A 20,722-nucleotide genomic window follows, 5' to 3' on the forward strand; every position below is an offset into this window, starting at 1 on the left:
AGGATTGTTGTCAATGATGGGATTGTTTTTCTTCATTTCTAAACCAAAGAGGTGAGAAATGTACAGATCTTTGTTCTCGTTGTTACTCTGTTAGTGGTGCCAATTACATCAGTCATTATACTGTGTTAATTCCATTCATTTTACATCACAAGAAGACACCAGGAATGGCTCCCAAATGTTCATGTCCAATACTGATACTGCAACCTAGAGGTACTGTTACACCACCAATCTGAGTTGTTACTAATGCATGTACTTTGTAAAGATGTAGACATGACCCTAAAGGAAGATATTAAATATCGCACAGTGGGATTCAGGTTATGCAGTACTGCTAATACTATTTAAGTACTGTATTTTTGGACTATAAGTCACACTTTTTTTCATCCTTTGGCTGGGTATGCGACTTATATATTAAAATATATAATTTTCACACCAGCAGCAGCTAGAGGGCACTCTAGGCTTGTGTAGCAGCTGCAACTCCTGTACCACTAAAAAAAGTTCATTATTTTCACACTGACAGCCGCTAGAGGGCACTGGTGCAACTTATACACCAGAGCGATTTATAAACGCTTTTTTTCTTCATTATGTATTTTTTGGCTGGTGTGACTTATACTCCAGAGAGGCTTATAGTGCGAAGAATTTGGTAAACTTAACAATAAAGGTCAGACAGGCTTCATATCATTTAAATAAGATAAAAAAAAATCACTGTAATCAAAAGTAAATTAAAAGTCCCTCAAATGAATATACCTAATATCCGAGATAGCAGGACCTCCAGGCCATGGTTAAAGCTTGATTTTTCAGGGAGATTTAAGTTTTAAAATGAGTGTCTTCTTTGTCCTTACGGGTTTGTTTTTGTTCATCATTTTGTCACCTTTCATATCCAAACTCTTACTTTGAACTAAGGTGCATCTTTTATCTATTTGATTTTCCTTTCAGAACCTGACTCTTTCTGTGGCTGGCTTCATTTCAAACAGCTCTCAGAGCTAACAGGCTCCGATGTTTTCATGTTTACACAAACACTGACAAAACTCTGTTTATTTCGACCCGGCTGACACTACAACAAAAAGCATAACTCTGGAGGAGAGCCATCAGAGCGGCAGAAGAAAAAGAAAAGACTTAAAACCAGGGTGTAAGCCTCTCTGACCTCCTGGGTCTCTCACTCTCTGTTTTTATGTTTGCTGTTCATTTCTCTTCTTTTCTCCTTGGTTTTTCAGAAATGCTAAACAACAACTGCATCTTCCCAGTCCAGTCTGACAAACAGCTGAGCAGCAGGAGTGGCTGTAAAAAGACGATTATTTTTTCATTTTGTCTGCAGATATGGGGAGTGATGTGTGTATATATATATATATATATATATATATATATATATATATATATATAAATAAAGCATATAAATGTGTCCAAACTCTGGCACAGGAAAAATCCAAGGAACATGGACAGGTAGAAAAGGCTTTTTTATACACAAATGAATTATTTTCTTAATTATTCCTTAATTAAGAAAATAAATTCTTTCATTAATTCTCAATTAAAGAAATATAGAATCTTTTTTTTTTAAATCTATTTTTTCATACTAACCCTGAACTAAATTAATCCTCCTCACACCTAAAGCCTATGTTTTCCCAGGTTTTATTTTCCTCAATTTCTTTGGCCAATGTTACATTTTATAACTTTATTTGAATTCTTTAATATCAGTGTATTACAAAGAGGGAGATATTTTGTTGTCAGTGTTATAAAGTCACTACATTAAAACTTTAACATAACATTAACTGTGCCCTACATTGACCTGAAGGCAGTGAATTAGCATGCAGCTTAAATATGGTGTTAAACAGTAGCAAATGACACGGGGATCAGCTCGCCCTCTGGTGTTCTACATTATTAAAGTCGCTCTCTGGACATCAATGTGAGTATTACAATATCAAAGAAAAGTTGAATCTTTGAACAGATGTTTTGTAATTCAAATTCTGGCCCGTCACTTCATTAGCAGCACATTTAACAACGCTCTGAAATACTTTTACTCAACAACTGACACAAACTCGCCAGACTCCGCTCACCTGAAAGCAGAAAAATCTCTTTGCTGCCCTGGATTCTGTCTCTCCATCTTGCCAATTTTCCACCTGACGGTCTTTTTGACCTTCTCTCCATTTACACACATGCTGCGCGCAAGCACACACACACTTTCGTGCATAACCTTGCAATTCATATCCACACCCTCCCTGTCAAGTGTATGAAACCAATCTCATAACACCTCACTCCACCCCTCCCGCACGCACTCTGGACCATCGAGAATATCATGTGTAGATCTTTCGGCGGCTCGCTAGTGAAGACAAATTGCCGGCTTGTTTGGGGAGCCTCCAGAGAATGATTCATATTAATGGCTGGCTGGCAGTGGAGAGTGGGCTGCATATGCAAACTCCATTAGCAGGTTAGGCTGGAGAGTGTGACCTGGCAGTGCCACCATGAGCTGCGCACACAGGAGGTTCACGATGACGGAGGGCCGGAGGCAAATGAGTCTGATATATGTTGTGTGTACTGCCACTTGGCCGTACATCACTTTATTAATAGTTTGTGTTTGAATTCATCAGCTTCGTTAATATTTATCAAACTGTCATCTCACCTGTGAAATTAAGAGCCTGTGTTTAATTTTCAAAAAAAGCATTTATTTTGCCCCATTTACCTAAAACGTAATTTAGCTACCACCCAGAGTCGACCTACATCAACCTAATGAGTTTTTTTTAATTATTCAATATCATCTGGAATCCACTTCCTAAGTTCCTTAATTCTGATGAATAAATTGTTGGTTTTTATCTGAAGGGTCACACGGGCGGAGAACGTGGTTCGTGTGATGTTTCAGTTCAAGGTGTGACCCTGTGATTGACTGGTGAACTTTCCAGGTTGCATGTTGAGTTTCCCATACTGAGGCCAGAAGGTCAGAAGAAACGTTTGTATAAAAGTCAGTCCAGTCCACCCAGCTCTGGACTGACAGCCCTGCTGCTTCACCACAAGGCCTGCGTTCTAGTTGACAAAAACCTCAGTTTCTCCATCGAATCGACATTCATTCTGCCAGACAGTGGGGATAATAGTAGATCTGGAGAAACTATAATTCCGTGGAGAGACCGATGATGGGAGTCGAGCCAGTAGAACCCATTAGTGCGTGAGCTTTTAGAAACATGCTGTAAACATCTGACAAATAACAGGTAGCAGTAGAAACTGTTCCCCGGAGAATCATCCGGTGAAAAACAAAACTAAAAACGTCTTTTTCATGTATTCTATCTGTAAATATTTTAAATGTACTGTCAGTCTTGTCTGAGAGGTCTCTTATTTTTTATATGTATATATATTTTTCGTTTAACTATAAAAGAGCCTGATACATTTGTATTTTATATTAATCAAGTCGACCCTGATCTTTGTCTCATGTCATTTCTTCTTCCAGTTCTCGTACAGAGCGTTTTCCCTTTTTTTCCCCCTTTTCTTCAAAGTGTTTTTATGCACCAGTTATTTCCTAATGGTATCAGACCCCTTGGGAATAATGTGAAGTGTGGATAAACAAACAAAGATCCTAAAACCAATATGCTATTTACCATTTAGGCAATACGTTTTCCTCTGTGGCACTAATCAAAACCTGATCAACACTTCAACATGTTAAATCATATAAAGTGCCCAGGGTTATTTGGTCTGACAGATACACAATAATCATATTGAATCAACACCGTTTCCTAAATGAGGGGAAATTGACTTAATTCTACAGAGTGTCAAGTCAGAGTGGAACATTTTTGGTTCCAATATTTTCAAAGACAAATGCATCAGTGTCTGTGGGGAACCTTCAGTAAACACCCAGGTCTGTGTGTAATGGCTCGGAGCTGCATGACTGATTGAAGTGACGGTTCAAAAATGAACTGGTAAAATTAAAAGATTACTTCAGGGTTTTTCTTTTTTTTCCAACACGTCAAATTATCCTAATCAACATTTCCAATCGTCTGCTGCTGCCTTCGTTTACAGGATGTTTGCACATGTTGTAAACATTAACGAGGCTGCCACTAAAACGAGTGTTTTTCTGCCTCGTCAGCTCACAAAACACACTTATCCATTCAGATTGAAGTCATTTTCTAACAACTTACTTCACAAATGGTGAAACACACACACACACACACAAGCTTGACTTTGAAAAGGCCACAACAAAATCAAAGACTTAATGAGCACAGATTCAGAGTGGATGCAATAAACTATTACCTAATACACACAAATACACACATACATTTATACATATATTTATATACACTGAGTGTCACTGCACTTCACATTACATAAAAATATATTTTTTATATATATATATAAAAATATATAAAATATCTATCTGTTTATCCATATATATACTGTTTATCTATATATACAGTATGGATGTGTGTGTATATATATATATATACATATATATACACACATATATATATATATATATACATACACACACCGATGGACTAATGAGTTGAAACATTTCCAGACACCAGATCAACGAGACTAGAATAAACTACTTACATTTTTAAATAATTACTGAGACATTTCTCTTGGTGTTCTTATATATTTTTGCCAATTCTAACCAAACTTAAATACTTACTTAGATAGAAACAGATCTAACAAGTCAAAGCCAGATTTATCTGCCTCAGTGTTGGACATTTGACACTAGAAGTGAAAGAAAAAAACCCAAAATGGCCTCAAGAATTAGAGACAAACACACCAGTGATTACCTTAACAATTGTCTAAAAACGCAGACAAATAGATCCGCAGTGCCCTGAGAGTATTCCAGAACATCAATACTGCCACTCTCTGACATAATACAAACAGTGACTTCATTAGGGTCAGTATTAACTAAAGCATGGAGGGAATACACTAACCCACAGAGAGAGTTACACAGTGAAAGTGGAAATCAACCATTGATGTTCTGACCTTTGACCCTGTGTACCTGACAACCAGGAAACCACACATTCCAGCCCTGACTGTCTTGTCATCTCTTGCTGACACCTGGATGTTGTGCTGTTTCTATTTGCTCTGTCTCAGTATGTTACATCCCTCTGTGTCCTTCTACACTGCCAGTGTCTTTTTTTAATCCTGACATCTTCAGATACACACCTGTGTGTCCTCCTGTGATGTGAACAGGTTTATTCCCTTTGATGTGGAGAAAAACCCAGAACAAATACAATGAAAACATCCTTATGGAAATCATTATTTAGAAAAGCATAAAAATCAACAATCTGATCATCACCGACACATCTGGGTCACATATGACTCATTTATTGACAACATGAAACGTCCAGAGGCACATCAGCATATAGACTCACTGAGATGAAATGGAACCTTTCAAGCTTTCAAGGCAACATGATCTACCTGCTGGTTAGAACTAAAACAGTTGTAACTGAAAGAGATTTTCTTCCAGCAGTGCATTACATCATTTACCTCTGAGTAGTCCATACTTAGATCTGCCTTTTGACCGTTGCTCAGTGAAACCAGTGATGTTAGCATACTGTTCAGCTGTTGGAGAGCAGTCTGAAGAGTCACCCTTAGACATGGAGGAAATTGTCATACATGAAAAAACTCCTATCCCAGTGCTGCTCATACACTATTTGTACTTCTGTTCCTCCCTGAGACGGGAGTGACTTACTTTAGCTCACTGCTGAGTAGAAACCACCTTTAAATCACCAAATGCAGAAACAGCTTTTAGAAGAGAGCTGAGAGGAAATGTGGAAATAAGTACGAGTGTGTTCCATGGCTTTAAACCACAAAAAGCACTCAATTCACATCAAACATAAAGTGAACTGCCCAGCGACACTTCTACCGGTATCCATAGCAACGTATCATGAGTGGTCACGCAGTAACACTATCACATGAAACACCGTGGATCAATCTGTTGAATTTTTTATTTATTATTTTTGCTGAAAGGACAAAGTTAACAAACACCACTGACGTGATGAAGCCGTGTCGGCTACAGCGCCCTCTGTGTTCCTTCTGTGCAGCAAAGACTCCATGATCGCTGCAGCTCAGAGTGTGAATGGTGAACAGATGACACCATGTTGACGTTTTTAAAAATTAATTAACCCAGCTTTGTACGGCTTCACATTTCCCAGAGTCACACAGAGGTCACGCTGCCTACAGTGCTGCCCTGATGAAATGTGTTTAGAGATTTATTAGTTTTTTTAGGTCATTACTGATTCATGTAGTTGACCGAACTTTTTCAGTTTTTTTTGGACATTCCTAATGTGTATAGATTGCTTTTGCTGCTTCAGTTACTACAAACGACTTAGTAGAGCAGCGGGCACAGCCAGCTGCAGTGTGAGACGACACAGATCAGATCCGTACCGTCCACACTTGACGCATAAAATGGGAATCCAAAATGTTGCCACACGGCTGATTTACAATTTCTCGGAGTATGTGCGATGTCAATCTCACTGCTTACCGCCGCTTTACTTTCCTGCACTCTGTTTGAACACTTGAATGTCACAAAGGTCATCGACTGTACTGGAGTGTAGTCTCAGGGTACGACCAGTGACCTTCTGAGATAACGCAGTCTACTCCTCATGACGAAGAGCGATTTTTTTTTTAAACACTGCAAATCATTATGCTTTTTAATCGATTTTTTTTAAAGAACAAGGGGAAAGATTAAAACTGTGAAGCTGGAGTCTTATTCTAAACACAAGCTTGCTCTGTGATTAAAAACATCAACTTGCTGCTGCAGCAGCGTGAGGCCGTGCACAGATGGTTTTTCAGAGTTTCCTCATCTCAGAGAGATCAGTGCAGCATTAGCATTCCTGTTTCAGTAACTGTTCCTGCTGCCTTCAATACACACACCCTGACCTTCTGTTGGAGTCTGGTGCCTGTGGTCTCAGTCAGCCTGCAGGCATCACCTGTGCTGTAAATCTGAGGGTGTGATGATAATTGGAGCATATGTCCTGCATTAATGTCAGGTCTTCTAACGTACCGTGACGGTCTTGATGCGACCGCTGCCTTTGGTGCAGGTCCATCCGGATCGGTTGAACAGGAGGCTGCAGAGCTCACCCTCCAGGCACGGAGCCATCTCACACCACTGACGGCTGCGAACGATCCGGGCTGAAAACAAACCACACCAGACCCTGGGTGAGTTCACATTTTTCAATAAAAATACAAACAATAAAATGTGATCAAATGGCCAGCGGACAGACGCAGGCTCATGTGCTGACATGTCAGTAAGCCTGCAGTATTTTAATTAGGGCCTTGTTGAACCACCATGTCTGATTGGCCTCTGGTAATAACCTTTCCAGACCAGCTGGACCAACATAAATTACTCTCTTTTGCAGCTGCACAAAAAGTTTTTTTTCTTCTATTTTTTTATATACTTTTGCTTAAAAGAACTCAACAACTGACTTTCATTTCTTCTCTTCACTGTTGCCAAAGCTAATTTCCTTTAGAACATGTGGAATCGTCTGCACCCATCATCTAGGCCAGTCGTACTATAGAGCATATGATGTGACTGTGTTTGGGACTAGAGCTCTAGACACTTCATTGTTGATCAGAAACAACAGCTGAAAAGGGCTTCATCACCTCGTCTCCAACCTGAGGCTCATTTCTCTACAAAGACACCGTGAGCATAAAAGGAAAAGCTTTTTCAAAAAGCAATCTACACAGTTCTTTTCCTCATAAAACAGACTTTTATCTGAATGGTCGCCTCTTTAAAGGCTATATTAAATCAGGTGAAGATGTTTTTTTCATGTTTAAAATGAAACAGTACCGCCTGTTCCCCAGTCATTTAGAATCCCTGTAGCAGTGTGTTCTCAAAGACTGTTACCAGGACTGAGGGAATCAAAGTGTGTTCGTCTTGTTATGAAGACTTTTCACAAAGAATGAAGAAGAATCTGATTCACAATATTAACACATTAACATTAATGTATGGACAGAATCACACACACTCCACATTCACTACTCCCAACCGTCCATTTACTTATCCTTGCTCTAATACACAGTCGTTACACAGCAGCTTCAGTTTAAAGTCCCATCCAGCTTGGGACTTTGGAGGTTTTTACTTCAGGTCAGACGACCGACATTGGGTTCATCTGCAGCTGACAAGATGGCTGACGTCATTGTTGATTGGAAACTTGTGAGAAACTGTTGACGGATTAATATTGTTGATGACAAGGGCTTCACTGAAGCTTTGAAAGACACTCTCAACACATCCTACAATGTGACATTAATGACTACAGTCCACCAAGTTGTCTTTCTACCCCAGCACCATCCAGATTCTTCCGTCATATTTAGGAATGTTGATTTATCTAAATTCATCGCGACCAATCACGCCTACATACAATCATGCAACTCTGTCATTAATAAGACAAAAAGTGTTAAATCCTTTGACAGCTCTAGGTTTTTTTGACAGAGTACATGAACAATCCTGACTTCAGTAGTGACTGTTTTGAATCCATTAATGTAAGATTATTCCAAAAATGAATCTCATCTGCATTAAAATTTGAATGTCTTTGAATTGAAATCATCCCACACTGTTCAAAACATTTCATTTAGGTCAAAAGAATGGTGACAAATAACAAGAATCTTTACATTTTACAATAGAATAAACAATAAATTTATCCTTTTTTTATTATTCAAAATGTTCCCAAAAGCCCTGTTGGCTGAACAGAACAATGCAATGACTGCTGCGTACACCGATTCCTCAAGAGAGGAATTAAAACTTGGACTTGTATGATTTATGAGCTCCATTTCGTAATCCTGCTGGGTTATAAATAATACACACACGAGGAGCGTGCCAAAATAAGATCACTTTATGAGCCAGAATCGGTACCCAGACCTAACTTTGGACAGACCTGCCACGCTGTTGTTGATGTTGAAGTGAAAGTAGAGTGAGCGTCGACTGGAGGAGCAGGCTCTGACGATTACATCTTTTTAAGGGTGATTTGCTAAATTCTGGCTGCTGTGATTCACTCAGCCGTGGTATCAGGTGTTTTTGCTGAATGTGCACAGCTGAAGCAGACACTACCTGTGGTTCGCCAAGTGAACACCAGCTGACACTGTCAGCCTCCCGCCAGCAGAGATGTGACTGGAGTTTATACCTAGGCTGTGAGCAGAAAACCAGCTTTTATCCCAAAAAACCAGTACCAGGAAGTCAAATCCTCTTCTTCCACTGACATGAATACCTTTCACTAACATACTCAGGGAGCCAGATCCTAAAAATCTATAACAGACAACAACGTTTATGTATAAATGGATATTAATGTATATAGGTTTACGTTGTTGTGGCCATTTTATCAGGTCCTACAATTCTCTAATAAGCTGCTCACATGCCAACAATGTGTTTAGGGAAGAAGACAAGGTCGTAACAAATGAAACCACGGCAGAGATGTAACATTAATGACATTGAACGTGGCACGATTGTTTTTGCAAGTTGAACTTATGCCGTCAGGAATCACAGCAGTACAGAAAACACCCCAGGATACCAGCAAGGTGTACTTACTAAAGTGGCCAGTAGGGCTATAAATTAAATTAAAATTCTAATTCCAATATATATATACACACACACACACACACACACACAGACACACACAGTGTGCCCTCTCTATGTTGCGGTTCTCCTCTCGCAAGATTTATATATATCAGGAAATATAGCAAAAAATTAACTAAAAGACAATATAAAATAATTATACATATGAACGTTTTGGCTTAAAATGTGGATTCTCGTTTTGAAATTGAGGTAAGCCCATTTCGCTGGTAGCTTTGTTTACCTAGACGAGATCGTACACAGCATACTATTGGCTAATACATTGTGTACTCGGTGTACTATTGGCTAATTGAGCATGCTCTTCTGTTCCTCACTCTGATTGGCTCATGTATCTCACTCTGATTGGCTCATGCATCTCCCCTGTCTGTCGGCCACTCCTTCGTTCACTTTGCTCATTGTTTCACCAGTTTACAACTCTACTGTGCATAAAATTGTGTGGGAAAGGCTGATCCAAACTTTTCAGACTCTAAGACGACAGAACAGAAGTACATTTAGGACCAGAGGTCTTCTGACAGTTGTCTTCTGTGGACGTTGGACGGTGCTCTCACTCCCCCTCTGCAGTCTGACCGCAGGACACTGAATTAACATTCTCCTGCAGTCGACAGTGATAAGCTCTGATTGTTCTTTACACAGCCCGCTAAAGCAACACTGAAAGGTTATCAGCTCTCTGCGGACCTGGCCGGGGCTCGTGCTCCTGCCTACCCACGATCCCCCAGGGCGGCATATTGTGGAACAAGGTAACATGGTTGGCAAATTGAAAGAGAGAAACTACAATTTGCTGAATTTCCATGGGAGAGCTGAGGGCACAGCAGAAAGGGAGTGGAGGGAGTGAGAGTAAAGAGGTGTGGAAAGGGAGGGCGGGTGACATTTGGCTGTGAGGTATTCCTGCTCCAGTCCTTGTTAACAGCCTGGAATTGGTCTTTGGAGTGTCAGACCCCGACTGCTGCTCTGCAATAAAGATCTGTCATCGTGTGGTATTTATCAAGCTGGCTGAGCAGGACCTTCATGTATGTTACCGCGCGCACACACACACACACACACACACACAAGCCTACAATTATTGCTCTGTAGATTTGAAGCCATTGTCCTTGAGCAAATAATAGATACTGTTGACAGTCCAAAGGAGAGTCTTCTCAGGCAGAGGAGACGCAGCTGTGGACGGACAGAGTGGTTCCAGGAACCTGTCAACCCTCTGAAGGAATTAAGTCTGAGATATTATTAAAGCTTAATAAAGTCACAAATGGTCTTAACCTTTCACCTGAGCAGTGGAGAGAGAGTGTGTGACCCCTACCCTCCTCCACCGTCCACCCATCCATCAGGCTCCAACAAAGTGTAGATTTATCAGTCAGTTGCAGAGGTGGTTCTGAGTACGGGGGAAGCAAAACTCAATTTCCAGGGTATGGGATAAAAGCTGAGTTGGCAGAGTGGCGGGAGTGCTGACTAACTGAGGAGCGAAGCGTCTTAGCTGCCCAGCGTTGGCCGGGCCGACTGACACAAACGTATTTTTCAGCTGCTGCCACCGTTTCTAGGTCGGTGATACTCTGCCCTCGGTGCATTTCCTCTGCTGATGTTTATGAGAAAAGTTGATCTGAGGTGACGGGATACACATCCAGGTGTAGTGGAGCAGAGTGTGTCGATGATATGACAAATACAACCGTGACCCAGGTTAGCCTTTTGTTTAAAATTAGTTGTCACAAAATTTTTTTCAATGGCGTTACTTCGAACTACAGCCTTTCAGCTACAGCTGTCTGTGACATGTACCGTAGCACAGTAGGACTGTGATTTGGAATGACTTTGAAACTGACGGTTTAAAGGACGCTCGTCTATTCTAGATGCCTGTAAAATATGTTGTAATCGCTTCATGAGTTCATTTGTGATTTTGTAGAGAGTCTCCGTCAGGACTTGTTGTGTCGGGGTGGAATAAATTTACACTAATGCTTTCGTTTTGTTCTATGAAAGTCATGAGTGGAATTTAGGAAGTAAGTTCTCTCTTTGAACTGCAAATTAGACCCATGTTCCAGCACCACTTCATATTAAGAATAATTGTAGTTTGCCAAGTCAATCATGTTAATTAAATTCAATTATGAAAAAAAAACGAGGTAAGAGATTATGCACCAAGCAGACGCAAAACAAAATGCCTCTAAATAACTGAAAATGAAGTTGATTTTTTTTAAATCATTTTTATTTCCAAAGTGTCAAGAGCAGAACATTAATGTTGCCGTTGTATTTTAAACAGTCTACAGAGCTGTGGCTGAGGTAGGACAGTGAGTCTGACACTGGCTTCTTTTAGAAATCTGATTTTATAAATGACTAACTACAGTGAGGGTGTTGTCGGTGCCACAGACCATTGTGTGTCCTCTTTAAACTATCACTTTAAAGTGATGAAACAACTGGCTGTAGTGACAGGCGAACAACGTCAGTGTGTTTGGCTCAACGGTCGCCACCTGGGCGGCCAATCACGTTACTGTCATCGTCAGAGTCGCTCACAGGAAAAGTGGATGTCAGATCTGGGCTTTTTAGCTGCCACCGTCCCCGCTGAGGTTCAGCTCTGGACCTCCAACCAGATCACATGTAAGACCATCTGTCCCCCTCTCGTTCACAGTGCCAAGTCCCACCATGGCCTGCCCCACACAGCACTGCCAGATGGGATTCAGAGCAGGGCAGAAGGCACAACAGCCACCCAAAGTCTGAAGGCTGAAATTCAGCTGCTGCACCAAAAAACAAAAAAACAAAAAATCCCCAAACATTAAATTTTTACTAAAGCCACAGGCAGCTCATTTAAAATGTATTTAGAGGAGTTACAACAAACAAAGAGATATGAGTTCAGAGGCAGACTCTGAAAAGAGGGCAAACATTAATCACTGCAACAATTAAGTGTGTGTCTCTTCTGGTAATTCAATAATGGTCTTCAGACTAGTGCTTTTTCCCAGGCACAGACACCAGAAGAGGCAAGAATCAAGTGGAAAACCACATGAAGACCAGCAACAATTAATTGTGCACTAATGCCACTGCCTCTTTTGCTAAGGATCCAACGAGATTAACCGAGCGCTTGGCTCGACAGCAGAAACACAGAAACAGATTTTAAAGGGTTTCTGACTCATTTTAATTACGCTTCAATCACCGATTCATTTGTAGCAGCCAGATTTGCAGCCCTCTGTCCTCCACACTGCTACCAGAGCCCTGATGCTCTTTCAGTTCTAATTACCACAGAGAACATCCAGCACCACAGCCAGCACACTCTGGCAATGCTTGGCTTCCTTTTAATCACAAGTAGCATCAGTTGTAGGGATTTCGGCGGAATGTAAATGTGGGTTTCCTTCTTACAAGATGGTTAGTCAGGATCGCTGTGGACAAAATTCTAAAGAGATGCCAGCGTTTACGTGTTTCCTTCAGGGAAAAAACTAACAGTTAAAAAGTTTTTTAATAGAGCAAATTGTTATAGGTTTTATAAGCTTTAGCTCAATCCAGTTTTTGGCTATAATTAAAATTAATTTTCACACATTTTTGAATAATTAAACTGAAGCTGTTGTTTATTCCTGTATTAAGTGAGTTTAGATGAGATCAGCATTAGCCAATGAAGTTGGAATCTCACATATTTTCAGATTTTTCAATCCTCGTTTGCTTGAGCTTTTAGCTTTTAACTTGTGCTAGCAAAGCTGCTCACATTTAAGCTGAACTGAAGTGCATTATATTTTTCGACCACTACATGTGAGACATGGTTTTACCAACATGACACAGGAAGTACAGTAAAATTCCGACATACTGTAATAAGGGCTGCCAAGAAGAACAGCCGATCCTGTGAAGCTCAAGCACAGAGGTCGATGTGAAAGCTGATGATGACAGTTTTCTGGGAATAAGAAGGAATATTACTAATTGATTTCCTGGAAGACATTAACTACTAGATATTCAGTCAGACAGGGCTTTGCAAAAGCTGAAGACAGCACTGGCCAGAAACCACGGAGTCGGCCAGTGATATTTTTTCACATTGATAATAAAAGCCACACTCAGCAAAGACTCAAGGCCATCTCACTGTTCTTCCACAATTCTTTCACACACTTCTCACATCCTGATCTTGCTTTTTCTTTTTCCAAACCCAAAAGAACTCAAGGAAGTCAAATTCACTCCTAAACAAGACAAAAAAGAAGGTCAGGTGACCTGGTGAGAAAGACGACTCCCAGAACTCTACAAAGAAGGAATTCAGACCTAAAAGAAGGCCAAGTATGTGTTTTAGTTTGTCAGAACATTTGACCTTTCATCATAAATGTGTTGTTAGTTTTAAGACCCTTTATTTCTGACTCTAAAAAGTATATTTAATGCTGTTAAAACAAACAAGACAGTTCCTTTTATTTTATGCATCTACATACTTTGTTATTGTGGTTGTGGTAGAAATCAACACTGTCATATTTTATGTTTAAAATGTTGACATTTGACCTCTCTGGTCAGGTTCTTTGTTAAAAAAAAACTTTGTCAGGGAAATAAATGTTTTTTGAGTTGATTTGCTTCGGGTAAAAATAAAAAAAAAAGTGTGTAACTACTCTATTTACTTGTGTATTTAAAGTATAACTATATGAAATACCTCTTTATTTTAGCCCAGCCTACAGCATGTTCAGACCACATTAAGTGTAAATAATCATTTAAACAGTCATAGACTGTACTGTACCCATTGGTCGGCAGACTGTTAACACAGTGGCCATCATTGATTGTAAGGTGTGGCAAGAAAAAAGGCAAGAAGGAGTGACAGAAAGGAGCTGCAGCACATGGTGAGAAATTGTGGAGTAAATTGAAACAAATGGCAAAGAAGTGAGTGATGTCACATGCAGCACCAACAGTGCAGCTGCCATCTGGGCCAAGCAGATGATGCATTCAGAGGTAACTGACTTATAACAAACTTTATTCACTGTGCGGCTCTGATAAGCTCGTTGGTGTGTCATTATAGAAGTCTGGCTACCAGCACAATGAAGAAGGATGAAGGTACTGGTCCAATTTTCTGCTTTAAGTCACCAGCTGCAGAATGGTTTGGAAATTTCCCAGGGGCAGCATCAGATTTAAGCCTTTTGGATTTTTTTATTCATTCATTAACTTATTACTTTTTCATTTGTGCAGAGTGATTCAAATCCACCAGCTCCTGATGGAGATTATGTTCACGGGGATGAAATTCTCTAATTTGAATGCACTGTCTGGAGTTTCCTGACGTGCTCTGACAAATAAAGCGCAAATTTGGTTGAATGTCAAATTCATCCAATAATAAATTCACTGCTTTATTTTCTTCTTGCACCAAAATGCACTATGGTTTCTTTTACTTTTCTTGTAAATACTTCTGTGTAAACTTTCCGTCCGTCACAGCTGCAGAGCAGCAGCGGACGGTTATTAAAGATTCAGCTTTGATTTGTAACAGAGCCGGCTCTGCTAACGTGCCAATCATTTTAACTGGCAGTGGAAATGTGTGAGCACCGTGGTAAGATGTGTCATTTTTGTGATTTCCATTAAAAATTCTCCCACTCCTACCTGTGTTATCGCGGTTGACAGATAAACAGGCAGACATGTGAACGGGCCGATCCATAACTGCCAAGTCGGAATATTAAAAACTCAAAAGAAGACGGGGAGGAGAGTCAGCTGAGGTTAAACTAAGAGCTTTGTTCCCAAATTGTATTATCAGGAAAATAACCGCTCCGTGCTTATCTTTACAGAACAGCGGGTTCTGTGGGAGATATTGAAAAACATGATGATTAAACTATGGAACATCATTTACATTGGATTCAAATCTGAAGATAATGTTTGTTTTATCAGACATTTTTTCAACTTTAGTTTTACTCTGTGCAGCTGTGCCTTTTAGAGGTCACCATAATGCAGCGGTGCCCAAAGTGGGGGGCGGGTCCCTCTTTTCACTGGGGGGCCACATCAGTAATAGAGTTCTCCTTGAGGGGCTGGTTGTAATTGTGGGACTTAGAGTTCTCCTTGAGGGGCTGGTTGTAACTGTGGGACTTTATAAATGTAACTACCTCACAACATATTAATACATGTTTCTGCAATTGATTATTATTTATTCAAGGTACAAATATTGTACATTACTCTGTGTACTTTATTATAAGGGAAATTTAAGGCCACATAAAATTACTTGGGGGCCTCATTTGGCCCACGGGCCTTATGTTTGGCACATGCTCTAAACAGATTGCCATCCTATTGTCCGAGGGATGCAGCAGGGCAGATTCAGATTCATTCAGTGGGGACTCTGCAGTGATGTGTGTTGTTATTGTCTTCGCTCAGTCAGAACAGCAGTCTGTGATGTGGAAATCCATAAAATATCAAATGACTTTCTCAGAATCTGTTATTGTTCATAAAGACGAACAACAAAACGGCACTAACCCGTCCATCAAACAGGAGCAGTGGGCAACACTAAGCTGTGGCAGGAGAGGGCAAGCTCGACACACCACTGCCCATGAAGAGATTTGAACTGGCAACCCTGGGACCACGAGGCCGATCCTGTAGCCACTAGATAAACAGCTTTTTGTTTTTATTTATTTAATTCTTTCTTTTTGTAATATTTATTTTTGTAATATTTAGTTTGGCTGCCTTAGGGCACACACACAAAAAACTAAACCAACTGAAAAAACATTTGTTCCGTTTGGTCCCTGATTAGCATTTTGTGTGATTACCAGCCTTTAACACAGGACTGCAGACAAAGACACACTGTGCAGAACAGGATGTAATGTTTCTTGTCTTTGCCATCGTTTCACCTCTGAATTTATTAGCAAGGGACGATTGTTCAACGCAGCTGGTTGACAATCACTCACGCTCCCACCTGCCTCGCAGCCCTGACGGATCGTTGCCGCAGCTCCCTTTATTTTTTAAATTATTTTCTTAGTAATGCATTATTGTGTGACAGCGTAGGCACCGACCAGAAACATGGAAAGCAATAGTTGGACACCACATGTAAAAGTCAAACCCTGCTGTGAACCACTTGCAGCCATACAGCAGCTCCTGTTAGCAGCGTGCTCTCACTCTCCTGACAGAGGAGATCAAAGTGCACGCACTGTGCCTTTAGTCTAGGCCGTACGTTTACAATAACAGGATTCAGACTGATAACACCATAGAGATTCAGTTTGTGGTTGTTGTGTTGGTCACAACAGATTCAACATTCTGGATTCAGAGAGTAAAGCTCCAGGATCTGACTGTTGACAAACAACTGAAACAAAGCCCCAAACCCAAACGGAGCCTGGTGCGTGTGAGCACTGAAGGTTCCACTAATGTCATTGATGTGTTGTTTGGTCTCCTCTAGACAAACTAATTTGCAAATTCTACATTCCTAACTCGGCATTATCATTTTATTAAACTTTTTTTTTTTGCTGCATCACATTTTTCTGAAAAGGTTTAGAAAACAGTTAAAGTCTTAAACACAATTCTAAACAAAGAATTACAGACAGTTTTCCTACAACTTCTTTTATTTTAATCCATTTTCTGTCTGCATCCTTCAGACATGATTTTTAAAAATTACCTGCAAATCACATTATTGCAAGTTGTGGAATAATGTGTGCATTTGGAAAACTTTTTTAAAGCAAAAAAAGCCACAATGGTTTCCAGGGATAAATGAAAGTGATAAATAATTACATTTGAGCTCATCTAAACACAACAACAGCTCACAGCTCTGAGCCCTTTGGTTAACTCTGTTAGAGATGGTTTCACTTTCATTAATGTTCACTTTCTGTCCCCATGTGTCCAAAAAGGCAGCAATTCACCGCTGTGCTAGCGTTATAAATAACTGACCCTGAGGACGGTGAGCCCTTGCTGCGTTAATAACAACCCACTGAAATAAATGGACTATTGAAAAGCCTCTGTGAGGGATACAAATAAATAAACACGCTTTTAAGTCGGCAAATGGGTTTATGAGCTTAGAAGGTCAAGGGGGCATTTATGAGGAACCATCTGAAAGGCAAACACATGACGGAACGTAATCTAAAGTAAAGGTCAGAAAGGATATCTAAACAATGCCAGCATTAACCTCGGCCTCGCTGCATTCTCATGGAATATAAAGAAATCCCCTTCAGAAGCCGAGCAACAACAGACAATATCGCACTTTTTAACAGGAAGCCCTGTAATGTGTCGAGGAGCAACAGGCTCCACGTTTAATGTGCGGGGTGTAAATTGAGTGTAAGGTGTGGTGCGATGGGAAGCCAGTAATAATCAATTTCCTGCTGCTGTAATCATGGTTCTCTGTGAGTTAATTAGCATCTGTTGAGAGGATCTGCAGAGAAGGAGAGGTGAATAAAGGCAGGCTGGAGAGGGTGACACTGAGCCACAGCAGCCGCGTGTCAGGGCTGTGAGATGAAGACCAACACCAGTCTGTTCATCAGTCCCACCAGCCTCCTGGCCCATGTTATGAATACAAACCAGTCGACACGGCCTTGTACTTGAAGTACTGAACAGAGGTTATGGTAGTTTGGGATTTTTAGCTTATTTCAGCTTGATTTTCTTTGACTTTTTTTTCTAATTATAATTCAGAATTCGGAAATTTTAACTAAGTTTTAAGTTTTACTATATATAACATAACATGTATATTACTGACATATGTATGATCACATATGTCAAACTCAAGGTCCGCGGGCCAAATGTGGCCTCTTACATCATTGTATGTGGTCCACTCAGTTGTTATGCATAGGGCTGTCTTAAAATAAATGTTTATCTTAAAGAGGTCAGTGTTTCTCCACCAGCTGTTTTTAAATGCAGCCATTTTTTTTCTTCTCATTTCACTTGACACTTATCAGAGCACTTTTAAAAGTTTGTTCAGCTTCTTTTGTTCCCCCTCATTGCATGCTCACTACAAGCGATTTAAAGTCAAACGGAGTATTGGGCCAGATGCAGACTATCAATCACACATTAAGGTGTTAAACAGCCTAAAAGGCAGCAAAAAGGCTGACACATACGCTGCTTATTGATTGGCTCGTGGAACAAGCAAATGTCAAAGGAGAAAGGACGCGGCCCATTTTAATCACACAGGGACTCCTAAGTACTGCTGCTGCAGGTAAGGCTGTGCTGTGTTTTAGCAGACCAGAGTCACATGAAACATTACAACGTGGATCATCATCATCATATAAGGCCTCACATCTGTGGTTGTTTTTTTTATTGTCAGTTTGGTGTGAACTGTGTCCAGTTTCTGTTTCTATGTTTTGTACCTGAGCTAACTGTTAGCTGTGCATCATTTTTCGACATTTTTAAAAAGTGAAATCCAGATTGTATTTTTAGTCTGTCTATGTCTATGAACCTGTCCTTAATGGACATCTGATTTCTACTGGTTTAGAAAAAGGTCAGTGAACTCACCATCCACACAAGCCGGCCTTGCCCTTGTAGTCCCGGCGATCTGGCCTCTCCTGCAGGCGCAGCGGGCCGTCTGCCTGGCGATGGTGCGCCTGGGAACGCTGCTGTCTCTGTTGAGCATCACGATCTCACAGGTTCCCACCACCAACTGGCCTGTGGGGGCAGCAGAGAGGAACATTTGAATTCCCTATTACAGGAATGCTGAACAGTTAAAACACAGAAGTCTGGAATCCTCCTTCAGTTTTATTAGGACAGGTCGCTTCCGTCTGCCGACTCATCACAGGAAGTCAACATGCATTAAGCTCTAGGAGAGTCGAGCAGAAGGAACAAAAACATTGACACTTTCTCCCTCCAGTGTCAGAGCCGCACATCAAACAGTGTGCAGACTGTGCACATGAATACTTCAGCAGGTACTACAGTAATCAGGCCGTAACATTCTGGGAATAAAAATCACCACTGGGCAGTTCTCAAATGACTACAGTCTTCGCTGCTTCCCTGTGTCCGACCACAGGACGGGCAGTGGAGTGGGTTGGTGGTCTCATTAACCAAACACACAAACACACTTTAGATTTTTCATTTTCTCCCAATTAAAGTCACATTTTATAAAGATGTTGTTTGTTATTGTTCTTCTGCTGCAGGAACAGAATGACGAATGATGAAGGTGTTAAAAATGACAATGGTATTGGCTAAAAGTATGTTACGGTTAAATTCCCTCCTGAACTAAACCAACAGCAACTGAAATGCAGCACACTGACCAACACACTGTGACAAGGCTGCTCGGCCCCTTTTGAATTGTTAGCCGGTGTTATCTTAATGCAATCATTTAATTTAAGGACATTTTGTGTTGGTGTTTAAGGCATTTAGCCTTATTTGCCACCACAGTGTGGCACTCAGGGCTTTTATCTTCTCACTAAATCCCAGCCTTAAAGACAAACTGTTTAACGATGGGAGTAATAGAGAAGACAAGGGCAAACTACGGCCCGGGGGCCAGATACGGCCCCCTGGGCTTTCTAATCTGGCCCATGAAACACTGATGCTGATTGACATCAAAAGGCCAAATGTTCTTTGAAGTTTTAGGTTTAATCCTCATTTAAACCTCATTTTGGGCCAAAACGTTGGTTCATCTCTGGAACAGAACATTAAAACACGTGCTCTAAGTTCAATGACACATCACTGCTTTCCACAAATCAATGCTTTTTCTTTAAGCTTCCTTAAAAAAGAATTTTCATTCATTCAAGTCAAATGTTGTTCGACATTTAGCTTTAACTTCAAATAGTTTACCCTGGTGCTGCTTTGAAATTGGAAAAAGGGATTAAAAAAAAAAGGATTTGATTAGTATTCAGGTTTATTCAAGTGAATCTACTGAGTCAACGTCAGAAGGTTAGCCGACAGAAACACATCTTTTTACATCTCGGAAATTAAAATCCTTATTTCTCACCTTGCTTTTGAATTCACATTGCAGGTCAAGGATTTTCTCTGGACCAACGAATAATACAACAAAAGAAACTAAAGGATAAACGACTACTGTTCAAAAAACACAACAACAAAGGAGGACCAAGTCCCAGCGAACACCCAGTACTCTGGTTAAAAACACAAAATGACTTAATTGTTTTCTATGTACTACAGATACAGAAGTACAGCTCACGATCACTAATGTGTTTATCTTTGGCTCTGTTGCTTAGCAACGGTTATATCACAAAAGACAACTCCCCCACAGACCATGTTCTGATGTTGGGTTTGACCTCCAGTCCCTGAGGTCTTCACAGCCAACAAAGGCAGGTGCCCTTCATCAGCTGTGTGAAGCAGGTCCCCTGATGAGGCGACCTCTGGAACACAGTTTTCAGTTTGTGTCATAATCAAAAATGCACTTTTTAAAAATCCACAGTTTAC

The 20,722-nt window shown here is 40.5% G+C and overlaps 1 protein-coding gene across 1 annotated transcript in view; it reads right to left on the reverse strand.

Moving 5' to 3' along the window:
* tafa5l (TAFA chemokine like family member 5, like) overlaps nucleotides 1-20,722 on the reverse strand; it is a 50,313-nt gene that overhangs the window by 13,614 nt on the left and 15,977 nt on the right. Inside the window, exons 2-3 of the mRNA XM_008318597.3 lie at nucleotides 18,836-18,985; nucleotides 6,962-7,089 (exon numbers count right to left, since the gene is read on the reverse strand). Of these exons, the coding sequence (XP_008316819.1) occupies nucleotides 6,962-7,089; nucleotides 18,836-18,985 (278 nt within the window). The remainder of the gene's footprint in view (nucleotides 1-6,961; nucleotides 7,090-18,835; nucleotides 18,986-20,722) is intronic.

This window comes from Cynoglossus semilaevis, chromosome 10 (assembly GCF_000523025.1).
Source record: "Cynoglossus semilaevis isolate Cse_v1.0 chromosome 10, Cse_v1.0, whole genome shotgun sequence".
NCBI classification, from domain to species: Eukaryota; Metazoa; Chordata; class Actinopteri; order Pleuronectiformes; family Cynoglossidae; genus Cynoglossus; species Cynoglossus semilaevis.